This window comes from Pongo abelii, chromosome 15 (genome assembly GCF_028885655.2).
Source record: "Pongo abelii isolate AG06213 chromosome 15, NHGRI_mPonAbe1-v2.0_pri, whole genome shotgun sequence".
Taxonomy (NCBI): domain Eukaryota; kingdom Metazoa; phylum Chordata; class Mammalia; order Primates; family Hominidae; genus Pongo; species Pongo abelii.
In genome coordinates, this window is record NC_072000.2 from 62,508,914 (window position 1) to 62,531,163 (window position 22,250).

At 37.6% G+C, this 22,250-nt stretch overlaps 1 protein-coding gene across 15 annotated transcripts in view; it reads left to right on the forward strand.

The window, feature by feature from the left end:
• The window catches only part of KIAA0586 (KIAA0586 ortholog), a 126,708-nt gene that overhangs the window by 11,417 nt on the left and 93,041 nt on the right, over positions 1–22,250 (forward strand). For 13 of the 15 annotated variants that reach the window (XR_008513297.2, XR_008513296.2, XM_054530677.2 and 10 more), the window contains exons 5-14: positions 3,753–3,927; positions 5,010–5,231; positions 9,524–9,677; positions 11,781–11,948; positions 14,417–14,540; positions 17,744–17,876; positions 18,845–19,065; positions 19,562–19,634; positions 20,927–21,154; positions 22,069–22,243. Coding sequence is in view for 13 of the 15 variants with exons in the window: in XM_054530677.2 (XP_054386652.2) it covers positions 3,753–3,927; positions 5,010–5,231; positions 9,524–9,677; positions 11,781–11,948; positions 14,417–14,540; positions 17,744–17,876; positions 18,845–19,065; positions 19,562–19,634; positions 20,927–21,154; positions 22,069–22,243 (1,673 nt within the window). In the remaining 2 variants the exon portion in view is untranslated. Of the gene's footprint in view, positions 1–460; positions 839–1,138; positions 1,230–3,752; positions 3,928–5,009; positions 5,232–9,523; positions 9,678–11,780; positions 11,949–14,416; positions 14,541–17,743; positions 17,877–18,844; positions 19,066–19,561; positions 19,635–20,926; positions 21,155–22,068; positions 22,244–22,250 lie in introns of those variants that run through there. The other 2 variants (XM_054530685.2, XM_054530686.2) reach the window with 2 other exon arrangements.

Consider the following 22,250-nt stretch of genomic DNA (forward strand, 5'->3'; position numbering starts at 1 on the left):
GTGACATGTGTAGGAAGCTTCTAAGCAAGTAGAAACTGGAAGAATGGAAGAGTTAGTAATAGGTGATGAAACTTTATGGTTGAGAGAGAGAAGTGAGAAGGGAAATGTGCCAAACTGAGAGAAAAAGCTCTGGTGTCATGGTAAGACCTCTGGGAATTGGGCCCTAACTCTGCCACTTAATAACTATTTCTATGACAGTGATCAAGTAAATCCTGTTACCTCTGTGGACTGCCATTTCTTTTTTTTCTTTCTTTTTTTTTTTTGAGACGGAGTCTCGCTCTATTGCCCATGCTGGAGTGCAGTGGCGCAGTCTCGGCTCACTGCAAGCTCCGCCTCCCGGTTTCACGCTATTCTCCTGCCTGAGCCTCCCGAGTAGCTGGGACTACAGGCGCCTGCCACCACGCCCGGCTAATTTTTTGTATTTTTAGTAGAGACGGGGTTTCACCGTGTTAGCCAGGATGGTCTCGATCTCCTGACCTCGTGATCCGCCTGCTTCGGCCTCCCAAAGTGCTTGGATTACACGCGTGAGCCACCGTGCCTGGCCAGACTGCCATTTCTTCATCTGTAAAATTAGGAAATTAGGATATCCTGTGACCTCTGTGGACTGCAATTTCTTCATCTATAAAATTAGGAAATTAGGATGGATGTCCTGTAAGTTTCTCCCAGCTCTATGATTCTATGACACTCTTCATGTAATTGTGATGAAATAATTGACAACTCTTTATGATTCAATTGGATATGAGAAGGTAAGCAAGTAGAGAAGTCAAGATGACTTCAACATTTTGAGACTGAGAGAAAAATGTTATTCTTAGTAGAAATGGGGAAATACCAAAGAGAAGTAAGTTTAAGAGTTCTGTGATGCCTTTAAAAGTAAAGGGGGGAGTCCAGCAGCTGGAGATGCAATGTATTCCTGCCAATTTTACTTAGACTTTCTTAGGGACTCTTCAGTTTTGTCAGTGGTTCCTTTCATTGTTTTCTTTGAGGCCAAATATTGAGCAAACTGGCTAGCCTTCTTTTTTCTTTTAGTATTTAATTAAATGCCTTATTGCAAATATGTGTCTATTTGCTGGACTTGTTTTTATTTCAGGGTCTTTTTTTAATTTTTAATTTTTAATTTTTAATTTTTTTTTTTTTCTAGAGACAGGGTTTGCCATGTTGCCCAGCTGGTCTTGAACTCCTGGGCTCAAGCAGTCTTCCCGCCTCAGCCTCCCACAGTGCTAGGATTACAGGCATGTAGCACTACACCCACCTAATTCAGGCTTCTTAATAGTGTATTTTGTGAACATTTTAATAAACTGAGTGACCTTCCTTTCATTCTGTCTTGCTCTGCTCTGCTTTTCTCTTTTCTTCTTTCTCTCTCTCTCTTCCTCCCTCCCTCCCTGTTTCATGTCCTGTCCTGTCCTTTCTTTAGACTGAGTTTCACTCTTGTCGCTCAGGCTGGAATGCAATGGTGCGATCTGTGCTCACTGCAACCTCCGTCTCCTGGGTTCAAGCGATTCTCCTGCCTCAGCCTCCCAAGTAGCTGGTATTACAGGTGCCCGCCATCACACCTGGCTAATTTTTTGTATTTTTAGTAGAGACAGGGTTCACCATGTTGGTCAGGCTGGTCTCAAACTCCTGACCTCAGGTGATCCACCCACCTTGGCCTCCCAAAGAGCTGGGATTACAGGCGTGAGCCACTGTGCCTAGCCTACCTGAGTGATGTTTGTTAAGTAAATCTAAATGAGCTAGAATTCAGAAAATTCTTTTCAGTGGTGTTAACAATCCCTCTTGGGGACATTATGCTAAGTGAAATAAGCCAGGTACAGAAAGATGAATATCATGTATTCTCATTTACATGTGGCATCTGAAAAAGTCAGACTTATAGAAGCAGAAAGTAGAATGGTGGTTGCCAGGGGCTGCGGGTGGGGAGGAAGTGGGAGATAGAGGTCAAAAGGTATAATTTCTCTTAGACAGGATTAATACATTCTAGAGATCTATTGTACAGCATGTAACTATGGTTAATAATAATGAATTGTATGCTTGAAAATTGCTAAGACATTTAAGAGTAGATCTTAAATGTTCTCATCACATAAAAAGATAATTATGTGAGGTGATGGGTATGCTAATAGCTTGACTATAATCATTTTACAATGTATACATATATCAAAATATCACATTGTAAATATATACAATTTTTTTCAATTATACCTCAATAAAGTGGGATATCAATAGTCACAAAGTGTATATCAATAGTGCTATAATTGTTACAATTCTTTTTTTTTTTTTTTATTTTCTGAGACAGTGTCTCACTTTGTCTCACAGGCTGGAGTGCAGTGGGGTGATCATGACTCACTGCAGTCTCTACCTCCTTGGGCTCATGAGATCCTCCCACCTCAGCCTCCTGAGTAGCTGGGACTACAGGTGTGTGCCACCACGCCTGGCTAATTTTTGTATTTTTTGTAGAGTCAGGATTTTGCCATGTTGCCCAGGCTGGTCTCGAACTCCTGGCCTTAAGCTATCTGCCCACCTTGGCCTCCCAAAGTGCTGGGATAACAGATGCGAGCCACTGCACCTGGCCAATAATGTTATAATTCTTATATAAATATTTGGAGGATAAAATTATCAATAACTTAAAAACCACAGCAGCTTGTCTGAAGGTAGTAAGTTATCTCAACTGATTGTTCACAGTCAATTACAGACCAAACTTTTTTTTAAATTTTATTTTTCTGGAGACAGAGTCTCGCTGTGTTACCCAGGCTAGAGTGCAGTGGTGCCATCTAGGCTCACTGCAACCTCCGCTGCCCGGATTCAAGTGATTCTCCTGCCTCAGCCTCCCGAGTAGCTGGGATTACAGGCATGCACCACCATGCCCAGCGAATTTTTTGTATTTTAGTAGAGATGGGGTTTCACCATGTTGCCTAGGCTAGTCTCAAACTCCTGAGCTCTGGCGATGCACCTGCCTGGGCCTCCCAAAGTGCTAGCATTATAGGTGTGAGCCACCACACCCAGCACAGACCAAACTTACTCCACTTTTTCTCCCCTTCTCACTACTGTACTTGACTAGTCTCTAAAAAAATAATAAAAGAAAAAAGAAAACAATAGTGTTTCTTGGGTTGTCTGCCTTTAGGAGTAAAGCTTGGTACTTTAATTCTTGGAGCTTTTTCTGAGTAGTTTTTGTTTGTTTGTTTGTTTTGAGACGGAGTCTCACTGTGTCACCCAGGCTGGAGTGCAGTGGCGCAATCCTGGCTCACTGCAACCTTCGCCTCCCGGGTTCAAGCAATTCTGCCTCAGCCTCCTGAGTGGCTAGGACTACAGGCGCATGCCACCACGCCCAGCTAATTTTTGTATTTTTAGTTGAGACGGGGTTTCACCATGTTAGCCAGGCTGGCCTCTAACTCCTGACCTGGTGATCCACCCGCCTCGGCCTCCCAAAGTGGGATTACAGGCATAATCCCACCGTGCCACCTTGTGAGTGTTTTAAATTTGTACTTCTTGAAAATGTATCTTTGTAATTGTGCTATACCTTTTTCATATGTTTAATTCTTATTTTCCAAAATAATATTACTACCTTCAAGGAATTATCTTCTCATTTCTTTAGCCCTTAGTGACCTGGACCTTGATAAATTTTGTTAACCAAATGACCTTGTTTGATAGGTGATTTAATTTAAAAAAATCAAAACCACCTTCAGCAGATTACCATTTGTTAAGTATTTCTTGAAATGGTTCAATGTACTTTACTGAATACATTTTTATTGCTTTTTTATTTATAGAGCTCAAAGCATGCCTGTTTTTAAGGAAGTAAAGGTACATCTGTTAGAAGATGCAGGCATAGAGAAGGATGCTGTTACTCAGGAGACTAGAATTTCACCCAGTGGAATTGATTCAGCTACAACCGTGGCTGCAGCAACTGCTGCTGCCATTGCAACCGCAGCTCCATTGATAAAGGTATATTTTTCTTCCCAGATATTCATAACTACTTTGTGAAATATAGAAGTACTTATTAAGAACTGAGTCTATAAATGGTTGTGTCCAGTTATAGACTAGGAACATTGTAGTTGCTCTCAATTTGAAAGAATTTTCCCATTTGTGGTTGTGTGTTACTTCTCAGGAATTGTGAAAATTACCTTCTAATACTGTGATGGCACTGGCGAATTTAGAACTTTCCCAGTTTTAGCACTGAGAGTCCTACATCCTGGGAAACACCTTGATCCTGGCAACCTGGATAATCGGTTATTTTTATTTGAGAGCTAGAAGACCCTTAGGAACCTTAGAGATAATCTGTGCCTTAGCTGTCACTTTGTAAATGGGGAAGCAGAGAAACAGGTCAGAGTAGGTCTATGAGTCTGGAACGAGTAAGTGACAGAGCCAAAACTAGAACTCAAGGCTGCTGACCTAACTCAGCCTTATGTTAGTAAAATATCAAAAGCTACTTTGCTTTGCTGTTTTCTTCTTTTTAATTTCCATTTAAGTATCTTGTTTTAGGCATCATAAAATTATTTGTGGCAGATTTGTTTAAGACAGAGTCTCACTCTGTCGCCCAGGCTGAAGTGCAGTGACGCGATCTCAGCTCACTGCAACCTCTGCCTCCTGGGTTCAAGTGATTCCTCTGCCTCAGCCTCCCGAGTAGCTGGGACTACAGGCCGCGCGCCACCATGCCTGGCTAATTTTTTGTATTTTAGTAGAGATGGGGGTTTCACCGTGTTGGTTAGGATGGTCTCGATCTCCTGACCTCGTGATCTGCCTGCCTTGGCCTCCCAAAGTGCTGGGATTACAGGTGTAAGCCACCGCGCCTGGCCAATTTTTTTTTCTTTTGTTTGAGAGGAAACATTTATCTAAGGATAGCTATCTTCTGCCTTTCATTTCTGTGACTCTAAAAATAAAGGCATTAAATCATTAGACATTTAGTGGGTAAAGGCTCAAATATGATCACTTATCAATGCCAATTGATTTAAATAACGTTTCTAGTAATTAGACATATTTTTGGTATCCTATGATGTGAATTTTTAAAAATATTTTTATTGTTTTAGGTGCAGAGTGATTTGGAAGCAAAAGTCAATTCTGTTACAGAATTACTTAGTAAGTTACAGGAGACTGACAAACACCTACAACGTGTTACAGAGCAGCAAACAAGCATTCAGAGGAAACAAGAGAAACTACATTGTCATGATCACGAAAAGCAAATGAATGTGTTTATGGAGCAGCACATAAGGCATCTTGAAAAATTACAGCAACAACAAATAGATATTCAGGTATCTGTAATAAAGCCAGTACAGATTCTGTGATCTTTTATCACTTGGATCTCTCAGCTAATATTCATTGATAATTGCAGTAGCTCATTAGATTGTAACAGTTTTAGTTCTGAAATCATGATTTGCTTATCATCTTTCTTCTCCTGTAATGCGGGTAACTCTGAATGTTATATCTCAAATGTCACTAGTTGTGTGAGACCTCGCCCTTTAGTTGGCTTTTCCTCCTTTTACACTGTTTTTGTTCATATCATTTTTATTATTTATTTTTTGAGATGGAGTCTTGCTATGGTTGCCCAGGCTGAAGTACAGTAGTGGAATCTCCACTCACTACAACCTCCACCTCCTGGGTTCAAGAGATTTTCCTGCTTCAGCCTCCCATATAGTTGGGATTATAGGTGCACACCACCATGCCCAGCTAATTTTTGTATTTTTAGTAGAGGTGGGGTTTCACCGTGTTGGTCAGGCTGGTCTCTAATTCCTGACCTCAAGTGATCTGCCTTCCTCGGCCTCCCAGAGTGCTAGAGTTACATGCGTGAACTGCCATGCCCAGCCACATTTTTAAGTGCTTATATCACGTTGCAACTATTGGTTTACATCAGCAGTTTTCAGTCTGGGAATGTGCATTAGAATTACTTGAACAGCTTTATAAAAATATTTGTGCTTGGCAGGCCAAGCTAAGAGGGTTGCTTGAGGCCGAGAGTTCAAGATCAGCCTGGTTGATGTAGCAAGACCTCATCTCTTAGAAAAAAAAAAAAAATTAGCCTGGCATGGCGGCATGTGCCTGTAGTCCCAGATACTTGAGAGGCTGAGACTGCAGGAGACCTTGAGTCCAGGAGTTTGCGGTTACAGTGAACACAACTGCACTTCATCCTAGATGACAGAGTGAGACCCTATCTCAAAAAAAAAAAAATTATACGCACGCACGCACGCACGCACGCACGCACGCACGCACGCACGCACGCACGCACGCACGCACGCACGCACGCACGCACGCACGCACGCACGCACGCACGCACGCACGCACGCACGCACGCACGCACGCACGCACGCACGCACGCACGCACGCACGCACGCACGCACGCACGCACGCACGCACGCACGCACGCACGCACGCACGCACGCACGCACGCACGCACGCACAGGCCTTTCAGAGATTTTGAGCCAGCGATCCTGAGGTAGTGCCTGGCAATCATTGAAAGCTTCATAATGATTCTGATGCACACCCTTGGACAAGAACTACCTGGTGTACCTGTTTGCTTTTGCATTTAATTAAAATAATGAACATTTTTAATGCCTTTTGAGAATAAGGCACTGGGCTATTATAAAAAGTGTTATCCTCACAAGGAGCTGTAGCATACTTTCTTATTTATTTTGGAATTTCTTTTTCTTTTTTTTTTTTTTTTTTTTGAGATGGAGTCTAACTCTGTTGCCCAGGCTAGAGTGCAGTGGTGTGTTTTCGGCTCATTGCAACCTCCACCTCCCAGGTTCAAGTGATTTTCATGCTTCAGCTACCTAAGTAGCTGGGATTGCCGGCCTGCGCCACCACGCCCAGCTAATTTTTGTATTTTCAGTAGAGACAGGTTTCTACCATGTTGGCTAGACCAGTCTCGAACTCCTGGCCTCAAGTGATCCGCCCATCTTGGCCTCCCAAAGTGCTGGAATTACAGACATGAGCCACTGTGCTTGGCCTATTTTGGAATTTCTAACTCCTAGAACACTACTTAGCACTCAGTAAACTTTTTTTTTTTTTTTTTGAGTGAGTGAGGGAATGATCAGCAATGTAAATGTGTTGGTTTTAATTTCCTTTTTTTTCTAATTAATATGAAATTTATTTATTTTTTTGAGACGGAGTTTCGCTGTTATCACCCAAACTGGAGTGCAGTGGCGTGATCTCAGTTCACTGCAGCCTCTGCCTCCCAGGTTCAAGTGATTCTCCTGCGTCAGCCTCCCAAGTAGCTGGGATTACAGACGCCCACCACCATGCCCAGCTAACTTTTTATATTTTTAGTAGAGATGGGGTTTCACCATGTTGGCCAGGTTGGTCTCAAACTCCTGACCTCAGGTGATCCACCTGCCTTGGCCTCCCAAAGTGCTGGGATTAGAGGCGTGAGTCACCGCGCCTGGCCTACTGTGATTTAAAAACTTAAAAAAATTAAAATATAACATTCAGGCTGGGCATGGTGGCTCATCCCTATAATCTCAGCACTTTGGGAGGCCAAGGTGGGTGGATCACTTGAGGTCAGGAGTTCAAGACCACCTGGCCAACATGGTGAAACCTCGTCTCTACCAAAGATACAAAAAATTAGCTGGGCATGGTGGCACATGCCTGTAGTCCCAGCTACTCAGGAGGCTGAGGCAGGGGAATCACTTGAATCTGGAAGGCGGAGTTTGCAGTGAGTTTGAGATTGGGCCACTGTACTCCAGCCTGGGTGACAGAGCAAGACTCTATCTTAACAACAACAACAACAAATATATATATATGTGTGTGTGTGTGTGTGTGTATATATACACACACATATATATGTATATATCTATAATTTAATGACTTTCTAAATTATATATTTTTTTGTTAAGACAAATTCAGAAGAATGTACTAAAATAAGTTTATTATACTTAATATATCATCATAAAGTAGACATTAATTTGCTATAATTTTCAAGACTTAACAGGGTTTATCTTGAGCTTTTCATGTGGTTGAAGATAATATTTTATTGGAATGATTATATGCATACCAAGTAAAGTTTAGTAAGTACTCCCTGCATGACTAAAATTGAGTATGCAGCAAATTATCGAGTGAGAGACCAGGAATGAGTCTATAAACTATTAGTTTATAGATAACTTTACTTCTTTAAGCCTCAATTTCTTTACCTAGAAAATATTTTCTGTTGTTCAGGATAAAATGAGATGACACATTTGAAAAGCACATTGATTCCTTAAGGAGAGGCTCTTACTTAGTCCTAAGTACTTACCTGCCATCTTCCATCCTTCCATAACTAAATCTGTAACTTAATGACTTTCTAATTTTGGAAGAATGGAATCTTTGCTAATTTAGATGTCTTACTTATAAAGCTTATAATTACAGAGAGAGTTGAAGTTTTGGTTACATACTGGATATATTAGTTGTTCAGTAAATGCTTAATGAAATGAAATTAGTTGAGTCTGTTTCATCTGTTTTACATAGAGGGATCTCAACACACTTTTAGAAATTCTGTAAAACTATAAATTTTTTTAGGTTTTTCTTGGCCTGGCATAAAACCCTATTTTGATTATTACTCATTGCATGCCTGTATCAAAGTATTTCATGTGCTCCATAAATATATACACCTACTATGTACCCACAAAAATTAAAACAAAGCAAAACAAAACAATAAAATCCTCTTTTTTGAAACCAGTTTTATTAGTTAAGATACTTGCTCATTTGAGATATTTTATTTTATTTTATTTTATTTTTGAGATAGGGTCCCGCTCTGTCACCCAGGCTGGAGTGTAGTGGCACCATTTCGGCCCACTGCCACCTCCGCGTCCCGGGTTCAAGTGATTCTCCTGCCTCAGCCTCCTGAGTAGCTGGGATTACAGGCTCCTGCCAGCATACCCAGCTAATTTTTGTATTTTTAGGAGAGACGGGGTTTCACCATGTTGGCCAGACTGACCTCGAACTCCTGACCTCAGGTAATCCACTTGCCTTGGCCTCCCAAAGTGCTGGGATTACAGGCGTGAGCCACTGCACCTGGCCCCATTTCAGGTATTTTAATAAATAGTGCTGAAAACTATGTTGTCACTCTAGTTTCCATTTATATACAAATGCATGTATTATTGCTGCTGCTAAGCATGGATATTTATTTGAGTACTCACTATCAATGATTTTCAAACCTTGACCTCAAACAAAATCCTACCATTTAGGATATAAAAGATGGGATGTTTCTGTTTAAAATTCTCTGATTCAAGTAGAGGTTTAGGGCGAGGGCCTCTCCTTCCTGGTCTTCTCTTAGCCGGCTGCAATGGCCCCTGAGCCATGTCTGTGGGAGAAGGGACAGCACTGAGGTTTAGAATGGTTAAGGAAAATGATTAAGGTCACACAGCAGAGTCAGGCTTAGTCAGATCTTTGTGCTTCTACATCTTTCCAGTGGCATCACTGCTGCCGCTACAGTGGATAGTTGCAATGTAATATATATTTTTCATTGTTTATTAAATGCAGTAAATTATGTTTAACTCCTCTAATATTTCAATGTATTTTATCATCTAACTCTTTCAAATGATATTTGAAAATAATAAAATAATCTTATTTCTTCTAGACTCATTTTATTAGTGCTGCACTCAAGACTGGTAGTTTTCAACCTGTTAGTATGCCCTCCTCCAGAGCAGTGGAAGAGTATTCTGTAAAACCAGAACACCCTAATCTTGGTAGCTGTAATCCATCTTTATATAACACATTTGCTTCCAAACAAGGTAAAAATATGTAGTTCTCTGTGAATAAAAAATGTCAGCCATGAATTTTCTTTGTGCTACATAAGCTGAAAACATATTTCCTGAGCAGTAGGAGTTTTTGTTTTATAAAATTTATTTATAGGAGTTTTCGTTTTATAAAACAATTTTTTTTTAAATGTTCTTTTTTAGAAATTTTCTTTCTCAGGCTACCTTGTCTTAGATAAAATGAGTTCTTTTTTTTACGTCAAGTAATTTTTAGGTTATTTTGAAATTTTTTTAAATTATGGATTATGTTCTTATCTGTGGTTTTAATTAATAATCCTCATAAATTATCAGAAGCACTTATAAATTTAGAAAAAATTTACTTATTTACTACAAAAATGCTTGTAAATAAATCAATTCTCCTGTTCTCTGACAAACTGCATGTTTGCTCTTTCTTGATTCTGTCAGAGCAACTACCTGAGTACATTTTTAAACCATTTCTAAATATTTTCAGAATTAGTAATGCAAGTCTGCTTATCTTGATTGAATTTTAAAACTCTATAATAACAAAGGAATACGTGGCTTACTTGTTAAAACTTTAGTATTTAAAATAAATGAATAAATGTTTTTCTAAGTTATTGATATTTGAATAATGAACTAAAGAAAATCGAGCGACTATCCCTTTAATGATATACAGATCTATATAGTACAATATTTTCAACACTTGATTTGTTAGAGCAGTGTTGTATTACAGTCATTAAAGATTGCTCATGCTTATAAGGTGCTTTACATTTTGCAATAAATGAGTGGTCCTTCCAAAACTGTTGTGCCCAGCACTTTGAGAGGCCAAGGTGAGAGGATCACTTGAGTCCAGGAATTCAAGACCAACCTGGGACATACAGTGAGATCCTGTCTCTAAAAATAAAAATAAAAAAATTATCCAGGTGTGGTGGCACATGCCTGTAGTCCCGGTTACTTCGGAGGGTGAGGTCGGAGGATTGCCTGAGCCCAGGAGGTAGAGGCTTCAGTGAGCTGTGATCATGCAGCTGTACCCCAGCCTGGGTGACAGAGCAAGACCCTGTTTCAAAAACAAAAAAACAAACAACAACAACAAAGAACTGTTGTGAAGTAGTATGAGTCCATTTTTAAGTTAGGAAGAGAGGACAGTGAAGCACAGAATGGTGTGACTTGTCTGCTCAAGGTTACCTGACTTGGGAGGGAGGATGTCAGAGCTAGGGCCAGAACTCAGGTTTCAGTATGACCCAGCTGAGTGCCTTCTATAGCAGTGGACACTTCTTTCATAACTCAATTCCAGAGAATTTCTTGCTTATAATTTTGTTTTTCTTAAACTTGAGTTTTCATGAAAAAGGTGTCTATTTTATTGATTGTAAATTGAATTTGTTTCTTTGTATATATAAGTTACAGTAACAAATGAAAGAAAATAATGAGTAAATTAAAAATTCAGTACATTAAACTTTTAATTTTTCTATGCTTTTTCTTGGGCAAATATCATGTTTACATATTTGTAATTGTAGCATTTTATACAGCTTTTTTACTAGCACATAAAAAGATTTGCCATATTTTATATAGTTGTCTTCATAATTTTAACTTGTAATGACTAAAGGGTGGCCTATTGAATAATTATTTTACAATCTACTTGACCATTAGCCTGTTTCAGATACTCAGGCACTTTTTAGGGTTTCATCTTCGTAAATAATACTGTAATAAACATCATATTTAAAGCACATTTTCTTTCTTTTATGTTATTTCCTTAGAATAATTTCATAAGAGTAAGATTACTATGTTAAAGTATATAAAACTTTAATTCTTCCTATACTTATTGCCAGATGGTTTATCAGTTTTCACTGCCATGAAAAGTATCTGGCCGTGCCGGTTTCACCACAGCTTCAGTAGTTCTGAATATTATCATATAGATTCGTATTTACTAGATGTAAGTGTAAAATGTTTGTAGTCTTCATTTCCTTTGATTTTTAATGGGGTAAAGTTATTTCTCTACACTTAATAATTTGTTCATCATTTATAATTTTGAATTTATTTTTAAAGTATAGGGAAGAGTAATATGCTATAATTTTTAAAGCTTTTTAAAAGCAAGTTAAGTTTTTAAAAAATTTTCTGTTAAAGCACCTTTAAAAGAAGTTGAAGATACGAGTTTTGATAAACAGAAATCTCCTTTGGAGACACCAGCACCTCGCAGATTTGCTCCTGTACCTGTTTCAAGGGATGATGAACTATCAAAGAGGGAAAATCTTTTGGAAGAAAAAGAAAATATGGAAGTGTCGTGTCACAGAGGTAATAGAGACTTTTACTAGACCTATCCCAAATTAGGAAATTGTCATGAGATTTTCTGTGCCTAGTAGTAACTGAAGTGGGATCTCTATTTGTAATATTTTACTTTAAATGACACTTGCTGGGAAAATCAAGCTTCTTTAGATTCTTTGTAAAAGGGGTTGGAGGTATACATTTATAATTATTTTATGTCTTACAGGTTATTATCACTTAAACCTTTAATGAACAAGTTTTGTTAACTTTTTTTTTTTTTTTTTTGTTTGAGACGGAGTCTCGCTCTGTCGCCCAGGCTGCAGTGCAGTGGTGTGATCTTGGCTCACTGCAAGCTCCACCTCCCGGGTTCACACCATTCTCCTGCCTCAGCCTCCCGATTAGCTGGGACTACGGGCGCCCACCACCATACCTGGCTAAATTTTTTGTATTTTTAATAGAGGCGGGGTTTCACCATGTGAGCCAGGATGGTCTCAATAAGTTTTGTTAATTTTTATTTATTTTTTGTGAGACAAGATCTCACTCTGTCACCCAGAGTGGAGTACAATGGCGTGATCATGGCTCACTGCAGCCTCTACCTCCCCAGGCTCAGTTGATCTTCCCATTTCAGCCTCCTGAGTAGCTGGGACTACAGGTGCACACCACCACACCAGGCTAATTTTTGTATTTTTCGTAGAGATGGGGTTTCACTATGTTTCCCAGGCTGGTCACAAACTCCTGGGCTCAAGCAATCTGCCTGCCTCAGCCTCCCAAAGTGCTGGGATTATAGATGTGAGTCACTGTGCCTGGCCAAGTTTTGTTATTAATAAATAAAAAACAATGCTTTGCTGAAGGTAAGGCTGATCATTTTTAGAGCATGCTTCCTCATATTGTTTTTAGGTGTGAATTTCAATAATAAAACGTAGAGAAACTTAACATTCATCACCATGTTCACTTGGAAAAAGCGCTAATATATGAACTTTTTTTGAGACGAAGTCTCGCTCTGTCACCCAGGCTGGAGTGCAGTGGTGCCATCTCGGCTCACTGCAACCTCCGCCTCCTAGGTTCAAGCGATTCTTCTGCCTCAGCCTCCCAAGTAGCTGGGACTACAGGCACCCGCCACCACGCCTGGCTAATTTTTTGTATTTTTAGTAGAGACGGGGTTTCACCGTGTTAGCCAGGATGGTCTCGATCTCCTGACCTTGTGATCCACTCGCCTTGGCCTCCCAAAGTGCTGTGATTACAGGTGTGAGCTACTGCACCTGGCCATATATGGACTTTTTAACACAGAACAAGAACTTTTATAAGGGACATGTATTAACCAAACATCATATGTTCTCACTCATAAATGGGAGCTAAGCTATGATAATGCAAAGCCATAAGAATGACACAATGGACTTTGGGGACTTGTGGGGAAAGGGTGGGAAGTGGGTGAGGGATAAAAGACTACAAATTGGGTTCAGTGTATACTGCTCAGATGATGGGTGCACCAAAATCGCACAAATCACCAATAAAGAACTTATGTAACCAAATACCACCTGTTCCCCAAAAATCTATGGAAATTAAAAAAATTAAAAAGAAAAATAGTATATTACAGAGTCTTAAAATGTACCCCTTCTAACAAAAGTAAGTGAAATATTAAACTAAACACTTTTATTCTTGGAATCATTTAAATGCATGCAAGTCTTATCTTAGACACATTTAAAAAATTTTAAGAAAGTCACAAGATAATAAAATCTTTAATAAAGAAGGCAACCTCACACCAAAAATTATTATGTAGTCTTACTACATACAAACAAGGCTAAAGGATAGATCCACTTATTGGTACTTTGAAGAAATAGATAAATCTCTTCTTTACTAATTTATAAGAGTCGTCTATTTTACTGGACTTCGTGATGATGACACTGGCTTCAAGCAGTCCTGCTGCCTTGGCCTCCCAGAGTGCTGGGATTGCAGGCATGAACCATTGCGCCTGGTTGTGGTATAGTTTTTATGAGGTATAAATATTTAGTTTTATTTGATGAGTATATTTATGGCCTAAATTGTAGGCTACTTTGTAGGCTATAAATTTTTTTTTTTTTTTTTTTGAGATGGAGTTTCGCTCTTGTCGCCCAGGCTGGAGTGCGATGGTACGATCTTTGCTCATTGCAACCTCCACGTCCCAGGTTCAAGCAATTCTCCTGCCTCAGCCTCCCAAGTAGCTGAGATTACCGGCATGCACCACCACACCCAGCTAATTTTTTCTGTTTTTAGTAGAGACGGGGTTTCTCCATGTTGGTCAGGCTGGTCTCGAACTCCCGACCTCAGATGATCCACCCGCCTCAGCCTCCCAATGTGCTGGGATTATAGGCGTGAGCCACTGCGCCCGGCTTGTAGGCTATAAATTGAGTAGATAATCATCATAAGAAGCTAACTTAGGCTAGAATGCAATATGTGAGATATTATATACAAGAGAAATGAATTAGTATTTGGAAAATGATACTATATCTCTTCTATTTCAGGAAATGTAAGACTATTGGAACAAATTTTGAATAATAATGATTCTTTGACAAGAAAAAGTGAATCATCAAACACCACCTCACTAACTAGGTCAAAAATAGGATGGACTCCTGAGAAAACAAACAGGTAAAAACGAGATTGGAATGAAAACTAGATTGAAAAGAGTTTTGTTCAGATTTTTCAAATTTCTTTGGGACTTTTAATAAATTATAGCATTGCTTCTTAAATTTATCTTAGATTTAGTTACTATTTTTTGATGCTAATATATCTTCCCCCTTTCTATAATATAGCTATGAAATGAATATCTCATTTTTTCAAAATGCAGATTATTAATTTCTAATGTATGGATTATTCATTTCTGATTAAATGATATCTAGGATTTGTTTCAAAAATAATGCAAGATAGGTTAGGGGCAAGTAGGTTGGGAGTATAGATAAAATGAGGCTAGCCAAAAGTTAATGATCGTTGTAGTTAAATATTGGGTGTATGAGGTTCATTTTAGTATTTTCTCTATTTTTGTGTATATTTGAAATTTTATATAATAAAAGGTTTAAAAAAAATCAAATCTGGGCCATGATAATTATATTTATCTTCAACATCTTGAAAACTACAGTAATAAGAACTAGAGGAGCCATATGTTGAGTAATTTTATGTGGAGATATTGTATAATTTTAGTCTATTTACATTTAATGTAATTACTGATAAGGTAGGATTTATGTCTACCATGTTGCTTTCTATATGCCTTAGGTCTTTTAGTTCACTGTTTCTCCCTTAGTGCCTTCTTTTGTATTAGACATTTTCTAGTTGCACCATTTTAATTATTTTGTTGTTTTCTCTACTATTATTTTTTGAGTTATTTTCTTAGTGGTCACTCTAGGAATTACAATTAACATATTAATTTAAAGCAATCTAATTTGGATTAATAGTGATTTAATTTCAATATTATTCAGAAACTTTGCTCCAGTAAAGCTTTGTTCCCTCCCCTTTTCTTCTATTATTATCATACAAATTACATCTTTGTACATTATAAGCTCATCTGTGTAGTCTGATAATTATTACTTGATGCAGCTCTTTTAAATCAGATACGAAAAGAAAAGAGATATGAACAAAAATACATATACTGGCTTTTATATTCACCTGTATAGTTCATCTTTAACAGTACTCTATTTCTTCATATGGATTCAAGTTAGCCCAATGTCCTTTTATTCCACCCTGAAGGACTCCTGATAGTATTTCTTATAGGGTAGGTGTGTTAGCAGTGAATTTTGTCAGTTTTTGTTAATCTGGTACTGTCTTAATTTCTTTCTCACTTTTTCGTTGTCATTTAAACAGACATTTGGTTTCTCATAGTTGTGGAAGCTGGAAGTTCAAGATCAAGGTGCTGGCCGGGTTGGTTTCTTTTGAGGCCTTTCTTCTTCACTTGCAGGTGGCCTCCCTCTTGCTGTCTCTTCACATGGTCATCCCTCTCTGCACACACACCCCTGGTGTCCCCTCCTTCACTTTTGAAGAATAGTTTTGCTACATACAGAATTTTTGGTAGATGTTCTTTTTCTTTCAGCATTTTGAATATGTCACCTGACTGCCTTTTGGACTCTATGGTTTCTGATGAGGAGTTGTATGTTGGTGTGCTTGATGGTGTCCCACAGGTCTCTATGACTTAATTTTTCTTCATCCATTTTTCTTTCCCCAATTATCCTCATAATCCTTTCCTCATAATCTCAATTAGCCTGTCTTAAAGTTTGTTGATTCTTTCTTCTGCCAACTCAAATGTGGTGCTGAGCCCCTCTAGTGAATTATACATTTCAGTTATTATATTTTTCAACTGCAGAATTTCTGTTTGTCTTTTAAAATAATGTTTTCTATCTCTTTATTGATCATTCTATATTTGGCAAGACTTCATTCTTATACTTTCCTTTAATTTTAAAACTGGTTTCTTTTAGTAATAGCTGATTTATAGTCTTTGCCTGGTAAGTCTAATATCTGGGATTCCTCAACAGCAGTTTCTTTTGACTGTGCTTTTTTCTGTGTTTGGGCTCTACTTTCCAGTTTCTTTGTATGTCTCATAAATTTTTGTTGAAAACTGGGCATTTTAAATAATATAGTGTGGCAACTCTGGAAATTAGATTCTTTCACCTCCCAGAGTTTATTGTTGCTGGTTATTGTTGTTGCTGTTTGTTTAGTGACCTTCCTGACTAATTCTGTGAAGTCTGTATTCTTTGTCATGTGCCCCCACTGAAGTCTCTGTTTTGTTAGCTTAGTCTGCTAATGATTGGAAAGAGATTTCCTTAACTGCCTTGAACTGATAAGTCTCCCTCTCGTTGCCATGGATCATGTGTGTGTGTGTGTGTATGTGTGTGTGCAAGTGCATGCACACGCATGTGCTAGAGCATGCCTCCAGTGCCTGGCAGATATATGAGTCTGTTTTAGCCTTTCACTTCCTACTTGCACAGAGCCTCAAGGTCGGAAGTGAGTGATTAGGACCTTCCCAGGTCTCTCTTGGGCATGTGCATAGCCCTGTATGTGGACTAGAAGGCATGACCTAGATTCCTAGGAATATGTTGGAGCTTTTCAAAACTCCACTTTGGACATCTTATTACCTAGATTTTTAACATTTGTTGACCACAGTCTTGTTTGCCCCAACTAGTGTCACTGCCTCAGGCTGCTGAGATGTTAAACAATTGCCACTGTTTTTGAAAAATGCCCTGGGGATACTTTCTTACTGAGCTAGCAGTGAGTCAGGTCAAACAAAGGCAAACACTATGAATGAGACTTTTAGGAGAGCTTGAAACCATTCTACTGTCTTTAGTGGTTGTGAGGCTGTTGGTTTTCGAGTTCGCCACAGAGTTGGGAATAGGGTCCCGAGAATGAGGCAAGTTAAAAAAATTCCATAAAGCTTGCTCTTCTTACCTAGAGTCAGCCATTTTTCTTGAATAAATCTTCCTGGGGTTCTTGCAAGTCTTTAATTTCCAGAGGTTAGAAAAACTTGATTTTTATGATTTTTGATAGGGTTCTCATTGTGCTTATGGAGAAGCAGATTTTCAGAAGTTATTACTCCACCAATCTGGAAGTGCTTCTGGATGTTAGCTTCTTGAAAGCATAACCTTTTCCTGCTCCTTTTCTGCTACATCTAAACTTTTCTGGTTAGATAATTTTGTCCCTTGTGATTTTCTGTGTTTCATTTGTTTAATCACATAACTGATTAATTCCATAGTTCAATTTTAATAGGATACCATTTAGTAATATAGCTAAGACTGTATCAAAGATTTGTGTAATGAAATGTTTACTGAATTTACAACAATTTAGGAAACTTTTTTAAAAATCTTCTGTAGCGTTGAAACTCTGCCTTCTCAAAGATTTCCTTCCTGTGAAGAGCTAGAAACAACTAAAGTGACTATGCGGAAGTCTGATGATGTTCTTCATGACCTTGGCCAAAAGGAGCAGGAAACAAATAGCATGGTCCAGGTAAAGTGGGAATGGTCTTAAAATTGATGATTAGTTAAGATAAAAATTAAAAAGGAATAAAAGAGTTATAAAGATAGAAATTAGGAGGAAGGATGAAGAAAAAGCACTGAAAAAGACATGTCAGCCACGTCTGTTCCATTTATAAAGTATTTCCAGAGGCCTTCACCAAGTGATTTCTACTTATCGCTCCTTGACCAGGACTGAGCCATATAGCCACCTCTGGCTTCCCAGCTTCTGTTGGAAAGGGAGGAAGGGGAAAAGAGACCTGTGAATGAATGGACTTCATTTATCCAGTCCACAATGTCTGCCATATCTTCCATACATAAAGAGCCAACTTGCTTGTATTTTATTTTATTTTAGCTTTCTTCAGCAGAGAGAGAGAGCTATTATTGGTCGCTGGACTGCTTAGCACTGCTATGGATTTCCCACCTCTATTTTATTTAACACTCACATTAGTTTGTTTTCTTTTCTTTTCTTTTCTTTTTTTTTTTTTTTTTGAGACAGAGTCTTGCTCTGTCGCCCAGGCTGGAGTGCAAGGGCGCAATCTCAGCTTACCGCAACCTCCACCTCCCGGTTCAAGCAATTCTTCTACCTCAGCCTCCCGAGCAGCTGGGATTACAAGGATGTGCCACTACACCTGGCTAATTTTTGTATTTTTAGTAGAAACAGGGTTTCACCATGTTGGCCAGGCTGGTCTTGAACTCCTGACCTCAGGTGATCCACCTGCCTCGGCCTCCCAAAGTGTTGGGATTACAGGCGCGAGCCACCATGCCTGGCCCACATTAGTGTTTCTAAATGGAGGAAAAACACTTTGATTGCCAAGTATTCTTTTGTAAGTCTTCAGTTTGACAAATTGAGTCCTTAGAATATATTGGTATAATGTATGGCCTCAACAATAGTGATAGCTGTTATTTTGATTAAAGGAATCAATGTGAGTTTAGTAACTTTCTGGTCTTTTTTCTTTTAAGCCAAAAGAATCTCTGAGTATGTTGAAGCTTCCAGATCTTCCACAGAATTCTGTTAAGCTTCAAACAACCAATACAACAAGATCTGTATTGAAAGATGCTGAGAAGATTTTGAGAGGAGTACAAAACAATAAAAAACTACTTGAAGAAAACCTGGAAGCTATTATTCGTGCAAAAGATGGAGCTGCCATGTATTCGCTTATCAATGCTTTATCTACCAACAGGTAAGAGGATGTTGGCATCCAAGGTTATTTATGAGTCTGCCAGTTCCACTTTCTTCATAATTTTTTTCTAAGCACTGTATTTTCCTATTAGTTTTAATATTTTTAAAAGGTTCTTTATTGACTTTGAAAATGTGGAACTTATTATAAAGTTGGAATTTGGATATAGATATATGGTGGTACTACTTTTTTCTGGTGGAAATTTTTCTTTTAATTTTTTCTTTCTTTGGTACATATCTTCTTGGATCCACATGTGCTTTTCAAACATTTATCCTTCAAATATTTGATGAAAACTAATACCATGAAAACAAATAGCAAAGGTTTTTCCTTTTCAGATGAAGGATATTAGGCCCCCATTCTACTATCCTAATATCCTTTCCTTTTCAGATGAAAGATATTAGGATAGTAGGTTCACAACTAGATAAGAGTTAGATCTGATCCAAGTCCTGCTCAGGACAGTAAGTGCTAATTTAAGAAAATTCCTTTTTCTCTTTTATAGAGAGATGTCAGAGAAAATTAGGATCAGAAAGACAGTGGATGAATGGATTAAAACTATTTCTGCAGAAATTCAGGTATGTCTTGGAAAAAAACTGAAAATTAAGTGAATTCTCAGAAGATAATATTGATTCCAATTTATAGGCATTACATTTGTTCTCAAAATATTTCTTATATAAAAATCCACTTATTTTTAATTTAACTGTCACTCTTTATGTTTACTTAGTAATAAATTTAGCTTTGTTTAACAAGTATATTATCTCCAATTATATTCTCGCTCTTATTTGGCAAATTGTTGGACAAAACCTAAAACATGAATAATCTGAAAGAAAATTTAGCAAAAGTGTTTGGAAAAAGAATTATACTTGCAAAGATATTTGAAGACAGTGGATTTAGGAGCATTGGCCTGCCAAAGTAAAAATACCAGAGTAATGCAAAGAGAAAAAAACCAAGTAGATTTACTAAGTTTACAGAAGTCAGTTCCAGATGGAAAAACAGCCTCTTTCTCACATCCACAACGGGCATGGTACATCTTCAAACATCCAGCATTGGAAAAGTCTGGGAGTTATCTTTCTTAGAGGATCCATAATTTAGAGGAAATTTAAAAATTTTATATATTTGAGTGAGCAGAACTAGGCAGGCTAAGCTGTTATTTTGTCCTGGGGTGCAAGGTGTGTTTTTTTGACTGTAGATGTGCTTATATGCTACTTACAAGGGTAGCAAGGTGAAGCATCAGTAGTTTCCACAGCAGTAAACACAGAAATATATTTTAAAACTTTGTTGTTGAAGAATATAGATTTCTAATGAAGTTATGAAAAATTTAGGTACTATGTGGTACACACACACAAAAAAGTTGAACTAAGAGTCAGAAGATTTGAAGTCTAGTTTTCGCTCTACAGCTAACTGGCAATGTATCTTACTCTTTTGCAATGAATCCCATGTAAAATATATTTGTTTAAACTTTCACATGATTTTAATTTATATTTATCTCAGAGTTTTGTTACAAAATTGTTTGCTTTTTTTGAAATGTATTTTTAATTTTTTAAACTGTTAGCAAAATTCATATGGTTCAAACATCAAAAAGTATAAGAAGGTTTGTCATGCAAAGTTGTCCTGCTACCCCTGCAACCCTTCTATTATTTCCCATTCCCCACTCCAAAAGATACTAGTCTTTTTAGGGTTTTGTTTATTTTTCCAGAGAATTTTGATTTTTATATATCCAATAAAGCCAATATCCTTTATTTTTAACGCATTTAAAACTGCTAAACTGTATTTATATAACAGCAAAAAATAAATTCTAATACTTTCTGATGTGAAAGCATTACTATTTGTAGATATTTTAAGTAATTTTAACTTTGGTTATGTTAAGGATGAACTGTCAAGAACAGATTATGAACAAAAAAGATTTGATCAGAAGAATCAGAGAACCAAGAAAGGTCAGAATATGACTAAAGATATTAGAACCAACACACAAGATAAAACTGTAAACAAATCTGTAGTTCCAAGAAAACATTCTCAAAAGCAAATAGAAGAGCATTTTAGAAATCTACCTATGAGGGGCATGCCTGCTTCAAGTTTACAGAAAGAGAGAAAGGAGGTAAGATCCTAATCTATTCTTTTAACATAATTGTTGTGTTATAATTGATCATTTCCTTTAAGAGATAAATAACAAAGTGAATGTGAAGGTGTTTTAAAAATATGAAGGACTATACAAATGTAAGTTATCTTTACACTATTGATATTTAGGGTTTTGGATTTATAATGTGAAAAGCACTGAACAAAATAGTTCCTTTCTTACGAGATCTCACACGCTGGCATCATCATTTTGTAGTTATAGCAGGTATAAAGGTATATCTAGAGATCATCTAGTCCAAAAACTAGATTCTCTAGTTTATGGTACTCAAAATTGTGTTTCATTTGCGTGTGTGTGTATAGTTTATTTTTCAGTTTAACAAATGGATGTTTAGTGCCTAGTATATGCAAGGCATGGTACTAGATGTTATGGAGGAAATTTTTTTGACTGCTGTAACTAGGCTATAAGTTTCTAAGTGCCAAACATGGATTGTTGAGCAGATCAGTAAAGCATCTAATTCAATGCTTGTACTTAGTAGATGCTCAGTAAATGCTCCCTTTGTGTGACATTTAGATTATGGTTGAAGGTGGGTTCAGAAATATATAAAATTATTTAAAGGTTAAGGTTATTGTATTTTTATTGTACTGGAGTATAATAAATATGTAAAATGTGTTTAAATGTTTCTTGTTGGTGCTGAAAATATACTTAGTAATGTAAAAATTTTCATATTTCTTAGGTGGATGATTTTTATATTTAAAGTTTTTCGAACTAATGCTTGAAACCTGTATCTAGAATTTAAGGGCTGTTGAAAATAGAGGTTATTTTTTACTTAATCATTCTTATTATAATACTTAAGCTAGCAAAAGGAGGCTTTAGAAAAATGAGGTAAGTGTTTGATGACTGTTTTCATGGTGAGTTGAATAACTTTGTACACATAGGGGCTTTTGAAAGCAACCCCAGTAATACAAGATGAAGATTATATGTTACAAGTCTATGGAAAGCCAGTTTATCAGGGCCATCGAAGCACTCTTAAAAAAGGACCATATCTCAGATTTAATTCTCCATCTCCTAAGTCCAGACCACAGAGACCAAAAGTAATAGAACGAGTTAAAGGTAAGAA